The 15390-nt window shown below is 34.8% G+C and overlaps 1 protein-coding gene across 3 annotated transcripts in view; it reads right to left on the bottom strand.

Moving 5' to 3' along the window:
• The window catches only part of NBEA (neurobeachin), a 454810-nt gene that overhangs the window by 256360 nt on the left and 183060 nt on the right, over positions 1 to 15390 (bottom strand). For all 3 annotated transcript variants that reach the window (XM_063305700.1, XM_063305699.1, XM_063305698.1), the window contains one exon: positions 3031 to 3092. In XM_063305700.1, coding sequence (XP_063161770.1) covers positions 3031 to 3092 — 62 coding nt within the window. The remainder of the gene's footprint in view (positions 1 to 3030; positions 3093 to 15390) is intronic.

Below are 15390 nucleotides of genomic sequence, written 5' to 3' on the forward strand. Positions count from 1 at the left end.
GGCATTGTTAAATGGGAAGTGCATCTGGACTGCTTGCTCTTGGCCAGGCCACTGAGAGATGTGAAGCAGTACTTGATGCTACTGAACTCAGAGCTAAAAAAGAAAAAGAATCTGGTGCCCAGAATTATCAAAAATATTATGATAAAAAATACTATGGAAAACAGCAAAAGGGACACATCATGTTGTCCAGGGCCAATACAATAGATGACAGGCTGTTCAAAATAATCAGTGTGGGAGCATGGGAGAGCATTTCTTTAGCATCTGAACTCCCATAGGGACTTCTTGCCTCTTTCTTGCAAAGGAGAGTCTGTCTATATTGCAGAGTGAGCAGTATACATGCAACTGGCTGCATTCCAATTTACATGTATGTCTCATGCAGTTCATGCTTAACTACTTTTCTGTTCTACTACGTACAGGTGCATTTACTTTTACCTTAAAAGAGAAACATTTTAAGAACCTCCTTTCTCCTCCACAGAATGAAATAATGCAGTTCTTTTATACCAGCTCAATTCTTTATTCTCCTGTAGTGAACAGGCAGCCTATTTCTCACATAGACTGCTTTGTGTACCCCCAGCTGAGAAAAAATGGATTAGATTACCTCCAAGGTATGTTCCAATTACCCTTGGCCTCCAGGACAAGGAGGGCAGCACACTGGAAGAGAGCCATCATGGCCCTCCATGTCCTGACTAGAACTGCAGCAATAAAAAGGTGGTATGATATGGCCTCATATTTCATAAAGGACAATGAAATCATTAGAAAAGTGTAGTGAGCTGTGAATGTGAATCTGAGGGTTCTACTAGATGTAAATACTGCTTCTACCACTAATTTTCTATGTCTTAGAAAAGACATGTCTTTTAGCTTAATTTTTTTTTCTTATAAATTTAATCAATTAAGAATTCCTTCCTCAGAGGATGGTCAATTCTTAACTATTTTTAGAAGGTGCAAATAAAAGTTAAGCACTTGATGTCCTGCTAATTAGAAATCAGTTGGATCTCCCTCCTGTTAACATTAGAATTCTTAAGTTTCTTTTGAAACACTGATATGCAGCCCTCTGGATTTCCTCTTCAGAAAGTGCAACTTAAATCAGCCATGCCCTTTCTCGGGATTGTGGGGCAGCTGCAGAGGGCAATCATGGGTACTTGGGAAAAAGACACAACTGCTTCAATGTATTGCAGAAAGGTGCTTCATTTGCATTTGTGCAAAATTACTCAAGTATTACTCAAGGTCAAATATGAAGCACTGCACAGCATATCAGTAGACTATATATCAGTTCTAGAATTTAAAAAGTTGAATGCTTCCTTTATTTTGTGAAATTACAAATAAAATGTCTGATTTGATATTTGGGGGAGGGGATGAAGTGAAAGTTTATTATAAGCCCATCTAACATTGCCCTTTAAAAATAATGTACTTAGTTAGAGAATGTACAAACCACACCTTCACCTAAACGTATAATCCAGGACAATATTTCAAGTTTCATAACAATTGTTTTGTTTATTGCACAGCTACTATATAAGGCTGAAAAGGAAGGGGGAAAAGCAAAGAAGCTTGAATTTCTCACTCTTCCCACAATCAATATTTGGGGCGCATTACATCTCTAGAGTCCTTAATGGCAGGAATTCCTGGAGCCAGCAAATGAGTAATGTTAAACCTATGATTAGATGATGAGACCATCAAAACACACTAAGCTGTAATGCAGCATTCCACTTTATCTCTGTGAGCTGCAGTTAAAACAAGGACCAGGGAAGACTGTATTGCATTAGACCCATCTAAGAATCTGCCTATGAACCGCTTGTGAGAGACTTTGGTAGACATAAATGTGTATTTTGCAGTTTCTTGAACCAAGGACTTAATCATTATGTAACAAGTTTTTTAAAGTTTTCTGCAGGAAAAGTTTTGAAGCCCAACCACAGTGAAGATTCCAGATACAGACATTTTTTAGCCTTTTTTGATTACTACAGTACAACAAAAAATCTCCCCCCACCCTTTTTTTGGTGGTGTCCAACTGAAGAATCACAGCTTGTGGATCATCAAAATGTGGGTAAGTAAATACCTAAAATCAGTACATGAGTTAATTTTCATTTATGACAGCATTACACATTTTGAGCATCTGCAAATATAATTTTATTATTAAAACCTGGTTCTACTGAGACCATTAATAGCAAGCATACAGCTACTGTGAATTTGCCATATTTATAGGAATAACCACCTTAAATAATATTTTATATCAGGTTTGTTTAATGGAATCCAAAGAACCACTGAAAGAAATAACTTTATTCAAAAGCAGATATTAGACTATTATTTGCAGAAAGAATAATATACTTATCAGGGTAAAATGATAGTTGATTCTTCAATATTTCAGAGTAATGCTTAAATTTAAATTTATTATCCATTAGAATAAAAACAAAGTCTCATATCCAGATTTCTACTTTAGATGGTCATTTATCCTGAACATGTGTTATGCCTATCCTACAGGAATTGACCCTTACTACCACGAACCATACACACCGTTTTTATCTGTGTGCATATCTGCATTGCATTTTAGTCGCATGCTTCCAATTGTCTACTATGTGATACATTGCTGTTTATCAAGATCATATTTTTCAGATGTCATGTCTTATTCTAACTGGCTTGCACAAGCAATATTGTCAAAAAGAAATATACTTAAACAAACGAAATAATTAAACAAATTGCTAATAAGATTCGACAATGTACAGTGCCAAATGATCTGTTGTTGAGATCAGAGTTACAAATTCAATTCATTTAATTATGAATTATTTTATTAAGGCTTTATCAATTAAACATTAGAACATATTCTTGAAGTCATATTCTATGTTTATTTAAGCAAAGAAAAATAAAGGTGTCTTTATATAGGAGTTTCTTTTGTAGTAACAGTTCTGTAGCTCTATAAGAGAGCACAGTATCAAATAGTTACTTCTTCAATATACATATGAAACTGCATGCACCTAATAATTGTGTTTTTTAAAGAAAACAATTGAAAGCAGTATTTGTAAAAACTAGGAATCACCTTACTTGTGAACAAAGAAGCATTACAAGTTCAACCACTGAGGTGCTTGATTTCATGCAAACCAGTCCTGTAAAAAAGTGAAAACAAGGATTAATTCTGCAAAGTACTAAATATAAAACTCAATGTTTAAGTTGTTTTTTGAAATAGTTACATAGGTCAGAACCTGTAACATTTCAGTGGGATATATCTAGCAAACATTTCTCAGCAATAATCTCCAATTACCTTAAATCAGAAACCATTTGTGACCCAATAATATGTATTTTTCACTCAACAAATAAATTCTACCTTAAATTATGTGGAATGCAGAAAGAGCCACAAACTGGCAGAAAAAAAGAAACATGCATTTTAGAAATATAAATCCATGCTATTTGCTCAATTCAACATACACAAAGAAGAACAGATAATTTATCTATTTGACTGATTGATCAACTGATTGATATCCCACCCTGTTCCTTAATTTGAACATTCAAGGCAACATGTATATAATGGAGAGCTGAACTCTAGTTCCAAAGCAAACCTCTTGAGTTTTAACATTAAATAAAAAAGTGTCACGCTATAAAAAGTTTCTAATAATCAAGTTTCTTGAGGTGAATATTTAAAATGCTTCATTTTTTTATTCTAAGGAAGTCTCTCAGACATTTAGATATACCTCCCCCACCATGTAAAAATGAATCTTTCTAGCTAATAGGAATAGCATGCCTCCTCTGAGATGTTCAAATGCCCACACATACATTTTCAGAGGTGTATTTTTGCCTGGCACTCAAAACTTGCCTTGGGATGATTAAAACATGTATCTCTTAACATTTTAAATTCATGTTATGCCCCATTCTGTCCTGGAGGTTTCACCAATATAAATACCATGACCTATCTTCATTTTTTTTTTAAAAAAAACCCTGTTCTAATAATTAGGCTGCCTTAGGCTAGGCATGTACCCGCTTTCAGTTTGGCAGATACTGTAGAAGTAACATAGTTATTCTGAAGAACACTTTCATTTCCTACTTTGCAGGTACAGGTCCTATTTTAAACATATATAAAGATAAATAACATGCAAAAATTTTTGACAGAAATTATCACACAGTAGCCTATATATTTTCTCAATTACATTCATGTTTCCTCCCTCAGTTAATAAAAATGTTTATTTGCTGTATATTAAATAGAAGAGAACATTTTCCCTGTATATGTCTGATAGATAAATGTCCAAAAGGGCAATTTATATATTAATTAGAGATACCATGCTTCAGTTAGGCTGAGAGTAAGCTGAATCATTCAATGACGGACGGACGGACGGATGGATGGATGGATGGATGGATGGATGGAAGTTTCAGCTCATTTCTGAATCAATACAGATTGGATCCTTCTCTCTTAAAAAGTCAGGATTGACTTATAAACCTCCCTGACTGATATCTGTCACATCATAGAAATACACAGTATTTGAAGTAAAGAGGACATTTATATAAAAAAGGTTGATATACAGGGAGCAACTGCTTGCTAGAAAACTGATGAAGTGAAGATGGTCATTGGCAGGCAGAACATTTTGCTCACCAATACTTTTCACACAAGTTTTTTGTCAAAATCATCTGGAGATTATGGGAAGCTGAATCTATTAAGTTTTGCACAATCAGGGGATGTCTCAGTAAGGCTTCTGTTTGCTGGGCAAAACTGCCATATGGGCCCATTAAGTCAGGGTGGGTGTGTATGGGGGTAGGCCAATTCTCCTCTGAATTAGAGTTCAATCTGAGGAAGAGGAGAATTTGAGAGCGAAAAATTTGCATGCTACAAATTTCAAGGGTCATATATGGACATAAGCTTGATGAGTTTCATCAACAATGCTACATGTAACATCCTTTATTAAATATGCACAAATCAATGAAACGATACTTTATAAAAATTGCCAAAATGGTTTTTCAATTTCAGTTCTGCAGGTTTCTGTAATAATAAAAAGCAGAGCAGCCTTAATACCCCATGTGTATTCAAAATAATGTTTGATTTAGTATAAGCAATGTTAAATTTGATCTTTAAATGCATACCTTTCAAAGGTAAAAGTAAACAAATTGTCATTTAGAATTATAGTCAGACAAATACATAGGTACTTTTCTGGAAATTAAATAAATTCCTTCAATGAAAATCATTGCTCGTAGCTGTAGTTTCAAACAGATATGCTGAAAAGGCAAACTGATTTTAAACAGACATGAACAAAGAGCCACTGGAGATAAAAGTGCTCCTATACAATCATATGTATATTTATTGCAAATAATGGATAAATACTCTTTTGCTAACAATCCAATATTATTGTATAGTAAGCAGAATAAGCTACAGAAATATAACATAATTCCATTCTATCAGATTTACAAGCAGACAGTTAATTAATGAAATAAGAGACAGATATAAAAATCTCATTTAAAAAGACAATTGGTACAGTTGATCAGTTTTTTTGTATGCTCAAAAAAAGAGAATAAAAAAGATTAATGGGACACTTATCACCTCCTAACCACTTCAACTATTAGACAGCTGACAAAAAAGAAGCTAAACAGAAGGGAGCATAGTCAAATTCTCATAATTAAAACGACCACATATATTAATATTAACATCCAGCTTTTCTTCTCTAATATTGGATACTTTGCAGTTCAGCCTTCTTACAATAGAAAACTGCTACCTTGTACAAAGGCACACTACTCATATAAGCGCAATTCTTATATTAGAGGTTTTTTGCATATTCTGGTGAAACTCCAGAGTCTGTGATTACAAGCAACATAATGAAGGCTACAGGATGAGCTCCATTGATAAGTTCAAGAAGAGGGGGAGCTGTACAATATTACTACTGAGTCAATTGCTTCTTCAACAATTCCCTAACAAACTTGGTTTGTTCTTCTTTATTCTGTATGACAATTTTCACAAAGAATTAGGTGCTGTGCTGTAGTATCCAAGGCTCTATGGGCTTTAAACTAATCACAATAGATATATATTATTGGTGATTCCCTGGACAATAGTTCAAAGCCCCTCATCTAAGGAACAATCTTGAGGATACCCAAGACAACTCCAGGGAAGGAGAAGCAACCCTTGTGTACTAGCAAGACAGACCTGCACTAACATCTGAGACTGAAGCCTTGTAACATTTTAAATGAGAGGAAAGCAAAAACAAGAGAGCAATATCAGTCAGAGATCTAGCAGTAAGGGCACTGGAGCAGCAAGGCAATGGTCTGAGCCCCACTTCCTTCTCCATAAGTGCACTTATTGGCTGCACTCCACTAATAGCAGGATTTGATCAACTAGGGCTCTACTACTTTTTCTTCATGGAAAACTGGATAAATTAAAATGGCAATTTCATTTAAAGTTGTTCTAACTTCAGAATCTGCCAGCACAGAGTTTTGCAATATGTAACGGCAGACTACAGCAACCTTCCAGTTAGAAACAAACAGCAGAAAAATGGATTTCCCCGTATAATGCACTGCAATAAATCCTTAAGGCATGGGTGGCCACAACTGTATATGCCTTCTCCAGGAAGCTACACCAGCAGAAGTTGGAAAAGGCATAGTCAACTGATTTTCCAAGAGAACATTGGAACATTCCAGGTACTGTAGCTAGAAATTCAGAGAGAATATAATTCCATCCAGAACAAGGGTTCTCTCCAATCCACGGCTGATTTTTTTACTAATGAAAAGAATTTCCATCTTTTAAAACTCAGCTCAGTTTGCTAGTCTGTATTGCATTCACATTACATATATAAAACTGGATATCCTCAGCACAGTGATAGGACCCAATCTGCAACTCCATTTAACCTGTAGCCCCACCTCATAATTTCATTTAGGAATTTAGTCAGTCCACTTCCATCATTTTCTGCAAACACTTACCCAGATAGGACCACAATTCTGTAAAACAAGTATCAGGTAAACATTCTAGAGGAATAACCAGTTCACTTCCACTAAAAGATCTAATATATCACTATTTCTATTGAATGTTTTTGTTGTTGTTCATTCACCAAGGCAACAAAGCCCATGTTCAAAGTAGGTCTAATTCTGGTGTCATTTTGAACCAGAAACAGCTTGAACCAATAAAGTCTAGAACTGAGTTGTCACCACTTATTCTAAGCACCTATTTTTATAGAATCATGAAATTGGAAGGGATTTTAAAGGTTGTCTAGCCCAATACTCTGCTCAATGGCGGATCCACTAGAATGCCTCAGACAGATCACTATCAAGCCTGTGTTTGATAGACCTCTGGCCAAGGAGATCTCACCACATCAACTAATGACCAGTTCCACTGGTTGACAGCTTGTACTTTCAGGAAGTTCCTCCTAAGTCTAACCTGAACTTACTTCCTTATACTCTAGTTCTACTCCATTGGTACTAGCCCTCCAAAGTACAGAGAATTCATTGGATCATAGATGTGTAATATTTACGTTAAAAATAATGTACATAACTTTGAACATGAAAGAATATCAGATCAAATAATTTCCATTGTTAAAATATCAATTTCACACTTTGTTGATATAAAGAGTAAGATATGTGATCTTGCTAGATTTATGCAGGCTCAATTGCCTGTGCAAAAGGGGCTGAAGCATTTTTAAAATCGAGAATGAGGTAACACTTGGAAGCAGTTCAGGTAGATACTTCCTTCATTCACTGAACTATAAGGATGGGGAAGAGGAGGAGGTACAGTACAATCTGACTTGCAAGATTTATTTATTTAATTCATTTGTATAGCTGCCATCTTAAAACTCTGGGCGGCTTACAACCAATAAAATAATATAAAACAGTATAAAACAGTATAAAACCAACAGCCATGAAACTAAAAAGTTTGCCACAGCCAAACTTTTCTGATGCACCCACATATTTGTCCCACCCTGATCTTGCCCTATCCCAGCATTTGGGGAAGAGCCAGCATGTAGAGCGCATTGCAGTAATCCAAAGGGGAAGTTATCATGGCATGAGTGACTGTGAGCAAGGCTTCTAGTCCAGGAAAGGGCGGAATTGATACACAAGCTCCCCCCACCAGCCACAGCTGCTACCTGCTCATTTAGAAGTACCTGCAAGTCCAGGAGGCCCCCCCAAATTACATAACAGCTCTGTCTGCAGAAGTGCAACCCAATACAGGGTTGCACTTGAGACAACACATCCCCAGATCCTGGGGGACAAAATCCCAAAGCCACTCCTTCTTGCCAGGGTTGAATTGAAGTTCGTTCCTTCCCATCTAGATCCTCACAGTGCTCAGGCACTCAATCAACACAGTGACAGCATCATCTGTCTGATCCAGGATAGAGATGTACAACTGGGTATCATCAGCATATTGATTATACTGCACCCCATGCTGGTGAATGAGCTCACCCAGTGGTTTCATGTAGATTTTAAAGAGGAAAGGAGAGAGATCTGAGCCCTGAGGCACCCCACATTTCAGGGATCTAAGGTTCAACCTCTTTCCTCCCACCAGCACTAAATGAAACTGGTCGCAAGGAAAGGAGGAGATCCACTACAAAACAGTCCCAGTCCCTGAAACTGGCTCAGAAGGATAGCATGGTCAATGGTACTGAAAGCTGCTGAGAGATCCAGGATGGCCAGGACAGTTGTACCACCCATCCCAATCCCTCCAAAGATCATCTACAAGGTTGATTAAAGCCATCTCAGTACTGCATCCTAGACTGAACCCAGACTGAAAAGGGTCCAGATAATCTGGATTCTGTTATTATAGGCAATCTCAATAAAAATGGTTTTAGCCTTCCTGTGGGGTTGATTTCCTGGTCTGGTCTACCTAGTGAGGCCGACAGTTGAACACAAGAACAAGTTCTCTCATTCTATAATCTGTTTGTACATGAAAGTCTATGTATATGTTTGTGTTTGTATCTATGTTTTGTGCGTGTGTGTGTGTATGTGTATGAATAAATGAATGGGTGATATATAGTAATTTTAGAACAAGTGATGTGGACATTAGAATTTTTTTTCTTTAATAAATTCTTTGATAAGCTTTCAAACATCAGCATCATAGGTTCCATGGTGGGTGGGAGAGAAAGGGGGAGTAGTTGGAAGAGAGAGAATGTACATGGAACTGTAGCATCTATCAATATATGTAAATATTTAAACATCTATGCAACAGGATACATATTTCCAGCAAGCTTTGACTAAAGAAGCAAGAAACCAAAAGCTCCTCACTGCTCTCTAACTGTCACACTTTACCAAACAGAGTAATAATGATTGACTCTCCAAAAATTCAACCCTGCTTTCAGCAACAAAAGAAAAAGCTTCACAGGCTTGGCATAGTTAGAAAAATTGTTTTATTTCAAACAAGAAAGAAGTAACTCACTGACATATACTGTATATTCACATACACACACACACAGAGATCTGCCTATTGAAGAAAACAGGAATCAACATCCATTTATAGATCAGCACCAGCATTTGAAATCTAGTCCTTTTCTTTCCACCATATGAGCCAACAGACCTTTGGTTGTCCTTTTCCTGATCTTTAAATAAAGGGATGTTTCTTCCATGTTTATATTGTCAAGAAAATTGTTGATTCCTGCATCCTGACTTACATTCACTGCCAGGCCTTAAACATACATTTGCATTTTCAACTATATAGCATTATCAGCAAACAAAAATATGTGCACATCAATACCTACATATTAATTTCACAAAATTAATTTTGTTTAACTACAATAATTGATCAATGCTAATTTTATTTAGCTGAAAAATTGGGACATCAAATCTCATCAGGTGTTCCTTCAGTTCCATTCAATATAAAATCTTCCTTACATTAGAAATATATAAAGATCACACAATCCCATATTTTAAAATATTGCAAAATAGTAGAAAATGTTTAGTATAAAGCTGCACCTAATGATTTGGAAGAAAAAAACAACTCAGAGTGAAACTGGATTATATTAATATGTATATTTTTTTACAATTGTGTTGAAATTATTTTGAAATAAAGTGTTCATAATTTCCATGCAAGATAATTTTAATTGAATTCAAAGAATTATATAGGAAAGCCACTTTTGTGTAAACCCCTTTTCAAATAATTTTAATTGAATTCTAAGATGAAACATCAATGTAGTTCAAAATGAAACACAATACTAAACATTGCTTTTTATTATTTTAATTTTCCTATGCAATTATGTCCATGTCCCATTATGTTCCTTATGTACCCAAGGAACTATTTTCAATCTTTCCAATCTGTTTACACTGACTATTAAAAGGGCCAATATCCAGTGAAATTTATTCCACATATTTAAAATGCTTTAAATATATTTGTGTGCCAAAAGGAAAAAAAAAAAACGTCCCTCTAGCAACCTTAGAAACTGATTTTAAAAAGTGTGGCTCCTGGTCACAAAAATTTAAATCTGAATCTCGACTTGTACAATGAGCTGGACACTGTTTTGATTTTGGTGTAAAATTCTGTATTTTTTTAAGGAAATGAAAAAGAGACATTTAAAAATACCCAGTGAATTCTACAATTTTTTGTTCTTTTATTTAAAATTATTTAAAATTATTAATTTAAAAATAATTCTTTTTTTAAAAGCTGAGAAGTTGCTTCCAAACCAATATTGTGTGCTAATTAGTGAAGTGTGCTCAACTGAAGTGAACAGCAGTGGTAATAGCATGCAACATTTTAATCTCCTGACATATTCCTTCAAAAATTTGTATTTTAAAGTATTTTAAAATAGGGGAAAGGAGAAATGATGGCATGCTGAATCTCTCATACTTCCTTAAACTCAATAATTTAACTTGTCTCAACTATTTAATTAAGCCAAATTCCTTTTCCTGATAATATAACAAATTGGATTAAACCCATATAGGTCTTAAAGAGCTATCTCAAGGAGCTATTTCTCATAAACCTCAAAGGATTAAAGTATGTGTTGATGAGCAGTCCAAACCAAACAATCTCTCTCTTGTGGTAGAGGAAGAGGAAGAAAAAAAAAGTAAAATGTGGCACCAAAAACATCTAGTTCTGGAGAGGGGAACCTGATTGATCAAATCTAAAAAAACAACTAAAGCAAGAAATTAAAAAACAAGTATCTTTATTTACACATCCTTATTAAAGATATATGGAAATAGGTTGCCAGTCAAGCTTATGATTTAAGTTATCAGAATATATAGATCTTTTAATATATAGATCTTGTAGACACTAGAAGATGACTGATGTTGAGAACTGAAGCATAAGAAAAAAATCTTTGGGTAAGACATCCCAAAGAAAGTATTTAGAAGATTGATATATTTAGCATTGTTGTTATATGGTTGAATGAATTATTCCCTCAGTTTTGTTTATCTGTTAAGAAAACAGAATGTGCACACAGAATGTACATCCTGGCTCACAAGGCAATAAAAATCAAGAGTTAGTTTATCAATAGGTTTGTTAATACACATACTATAAATAACATTCTTCAAAAAGCACACAAGTTGGAAGAAATACATTCAGAAGGTGAAAAAGCTCAGTGCTATCAAGATACTAGCCTGGCTATTTTGCAAAAATGGAGCACATTCAACCACCTAATTGAACAATTAATTGAACTTGGAATTTGTTACAAAAGGAGTATTTCCCTTCAAATTAATCACTTATAAATCAGGTAGGTATGAAAATAATTTCTACTCTTCATGACATGCAAACAGTTGTGGCTTTTTTCCATAAAGAAAAAAAAAGATCTTAAGACTTCTGATGATGGGATGCAGCTGCAGAGGACGAATATAAAAAGAGAAACATGCCAACAAAAACAATCAAGAATAAGTTTTGTTCCCCCAAAATTGAAATATTACTATAATTATTCACAGCATAATATCTGTTTCTTTAGCCTAAGAAAGATTAGCTACTGATAATAAAATGGTTATCAGAAGTTATAAAAAAGTTTTAATTTGATCTGCTGGGTGAAAGGACATTGAGGTGCAGCAGACCTCTCATACGTTCAGTCAAGAAAAAGGTTTATCAGTGAATCTCATTTAGAGATCACTCAATCTGAATCAGATTTGAAAGAATTGTCATGGATGGGCTGAAGATAAAGGAAGGATAGGGGAGAAAAATAGTGGAGGATTGGGAGGATTGAGAAGAATGCTGGTAGAGGGGAGAAGGAGGATACACACATATTTACAAATATTATTTGGAGAGACAAGAATACTAACAGCACAAGACCTTGAGTAGTAAAAGTTTCATCTTCATTCACTTACACAGAGATTAAAGACAGTAATAGTACTGTGAAACAACCCCGATAAGTGAGCAGTGCAAACTAATTGTCATGAGTAATGACGGCGAGCAGGAGGGGGCCTCTATCCAGGGGGGAAAACGCATGCGTAGTACTGAGGAATTAAGCAGCCATTCAAAGAGACACAGATCAGGCCCGCCTTAGCTTTTGGGGTTTATATGTCTGGGTTTTTCCCACGCTTATTCAGTTTGTTAGGATTCTGTTTATGTAGCAGTAATAAACACTAGAGAACTACTCCTTGTCTCAGTGTGTGTCTCACTGTTAGGACACTAATGGCCTTAAATGGTTTAGAAGCTAAAATCAAGAGAGATATTTATGTGTATATGATATATGCATAGTATATGGTTAAAATATTTAAAATATCTGGGCCTCTGTAGCAATGTTGTAAGAAGCTTATAAGCAGAGAGAAGAAAAGATAAATCTGATAAATAAATAAATAAATAAATAAAGTTTGATATACTGTACTTTGTATCATTAATAACAAAAACAAGAGAGGTGACAATCCGGTTGAAAGCTAATATGGATTTATAAGTAGTAGCCTAGTGACTTTATATCAATTTATCTGTTTATTTAGCAAGGTTGATTACTACGCTGCAATAAAAAATACTACATATAAAACATATGATATGATGAAACTGAAAAAATTAGATGACATATTTATTTGTATTATTTTAAAGAAAGGAGCTACTTTTCAGCTCCCTAAATATCTTAGTAGTTTACATTTAAGCAAATTCAGAATAGCCTTTTCAACAGCCAGATTAAATGTGTTGCCATCAAATATACTACTGTATATGGTAGATTTCAAAAGATTCCCATCTCTTAAAGATGTTATCTTTATACCATTATAATTGACCCTGAAACAGTGGATCATATTTTATTGCACTGTGAATTTTACAATAATTTTTGGCAAGATATTTTAAAACCAAGACTAGGAAGAGATATTTCTAAATATGTTAACATTTTACTCACAGATAAAAATCCTAAAATTACAGTGGCAACAGCTATAAAAACAAGATCTATAGTAACACATCAATAAATTTAAGCTGTAAATGTTTATGTAATATTTATCAATGTATTTTATTGTTAAACTTTTTTATCTGATGCCAAATTTTAGATTATATTTGTATTTTGCTATTTGGGTCTTTTGTTGTTAATAAAACTACACACACACACACACACACACACAACCATTTTAGTAAACATAATTACAGAAAGGAGGATGGCCCAAAAGCACATGAGGACATGGAGATTTCACTCAAGAATAAGGCTGCATGCCATGACTTTAATAAAAAACATCTAGAGTGCTTTTGCTTCAATCAGACAGTAATATTTAAGATTCCTATGATTCATTGCAACAAAAGAAAATGCTATAGCAAAAGTAAATACAGTCTTACTTTTCCTCTCACAACTTACACAAGCCTAAGTCTACTTCACTGACTTGATTGTGGCATCTTTTCTCTGTGTATCCTTAATTGCTGTAGCTCAAAAATCCCAGCTTTCATTGGGGCCTCACTTAGCTTAGTTATCTACCATCTCCTTGGTAGATTGTTGAGATTTGCTTAGCGTGGATGATAGATCCACAGCTATAGACACAACTGAAAGTTTCATCAGGCCTCAACCCTAACCCTTTGAGAAGATGAAATAAACACATGTTATCAGCTGTCTTTTAATGACCGATAGCTGAGTGCCCAATAATACTCATCCTAGAATAACTAGTAATGTCCTGGTAGAGAGCTAAGAATACCAGTGTAAAGTTCTTTATAGAAGTAATCAATAACAAAATTCAGCCTACCCATTAATTTCTTGCTTACACACTTCCCCACAGGCCCCAGTTTCAATTTCTGACTTGAAAAAATATGATAGAACAGCTAAAGGTAGGAAAAAGGGCAGGAAGTAATTATATTATACCAGTTAAGGCAAATGTAGAACGGTGAACCAATTTTTGACTTCTATCTTCACATGTATTTATTTATTTATTGAATTTGTAGGACGCACCATTCCAGATGACTCTGGATGTCTTACAAAATTAAAATAGCATGAGTCCAGCAATAAAACAGTGTCAATTCAAGAAGCAAAAAAATCCTGTTCAAATTACTCACAACTCCTGCTTGAAAAGCCAAGTTTTTAAAGAGCACTTGAAGACTGTCAAGCTGAGAACCATTCAGATCTCCGGGGGGACATTTTCCAAAGGGCAAGTGCCATGACAGAGAATGCAGATCTGCTGGGCCCCATTAGTTGATATTAATTAGATTTAATTGAGGAGCCAGAATCAACACAATCCCATCAAAATTTTAGCAACACTTTACCCAAAAAGTAGATAAAGTACAGCAGCATCCTAATCAGCAAGCTGATTTAAGCTTTCCAGTATTATTTATGCCAATGATACAGTCCTTCTCTCTTCAAATTTTATTGGACTTAGGGGGACTTTGAGGATGTTAGCTCATTACTTTAGTGAAGAACATTTACACATTCATTACCAAAAGATTAAAGTAATGATATTTGCCCAAAGACTGAAGTTGCACATCATTGGTCAATAGCCTAAATGTTTAAAATACCTATGAGGATGTACAGTATTCCATTCCTTGAGTAGTATGAATCACAGATGGAACATGTAACACTGGCAAAGCAAAAGCAAGTTATTGCTTTCCTGTTTGGTCAAATCAGAAATCAAGTGATTTGCCCTAAACTTGCTCCATATCTCCTTTTTCTGAGATTATCTAAACAAAGGAGGTTATTTACAAAATCAAGATTTGCTGTGTTACCACTGGCAGTTCTACAGGGCACATATAGCATATTCTGTATTTCATATATGGACTATCTCTTCCTCTAAGAAGCAAGAGCAATTGAGAATGTTATCTTTATGCCTTTATATTGTAAATTTAAAGAGATACTCAGTTTAAATATGTTACTCCAATGCTATTGAAATTTAAAACCTATTTATTCTGTACTCTTATCAAATAAGGATGAGCATATCACCCACAATGTGGCAAAATTCCATGCAATAGCTTGCAGTGTCAGAGAGAGGATAACGCCTACACAAACCATTATTGTTGACTGCATGCTAGATGAATATACCTTAATTTTTTATAGGAGTATATTAATTAATGGTATGGAGTTACATGTATACATTTAATCTGTTTGTAAACAGTTAATATGGTTGGCCTTTGACTGTAATAACAATTAT

This window comes from Candoia aspera, chromosome 5 (genome assembly GCF_035149785.1).
Source record: "Candoia aspera isolate rCanAsp1 chromosome 5, rCanAsp1.hap2, whole genome shotgun sequence".
NCBI lineage: Eukaryota > Metazoa > Chordata > Lepidosauria > Squamata > Boidae > Candoia > Candoia aspera.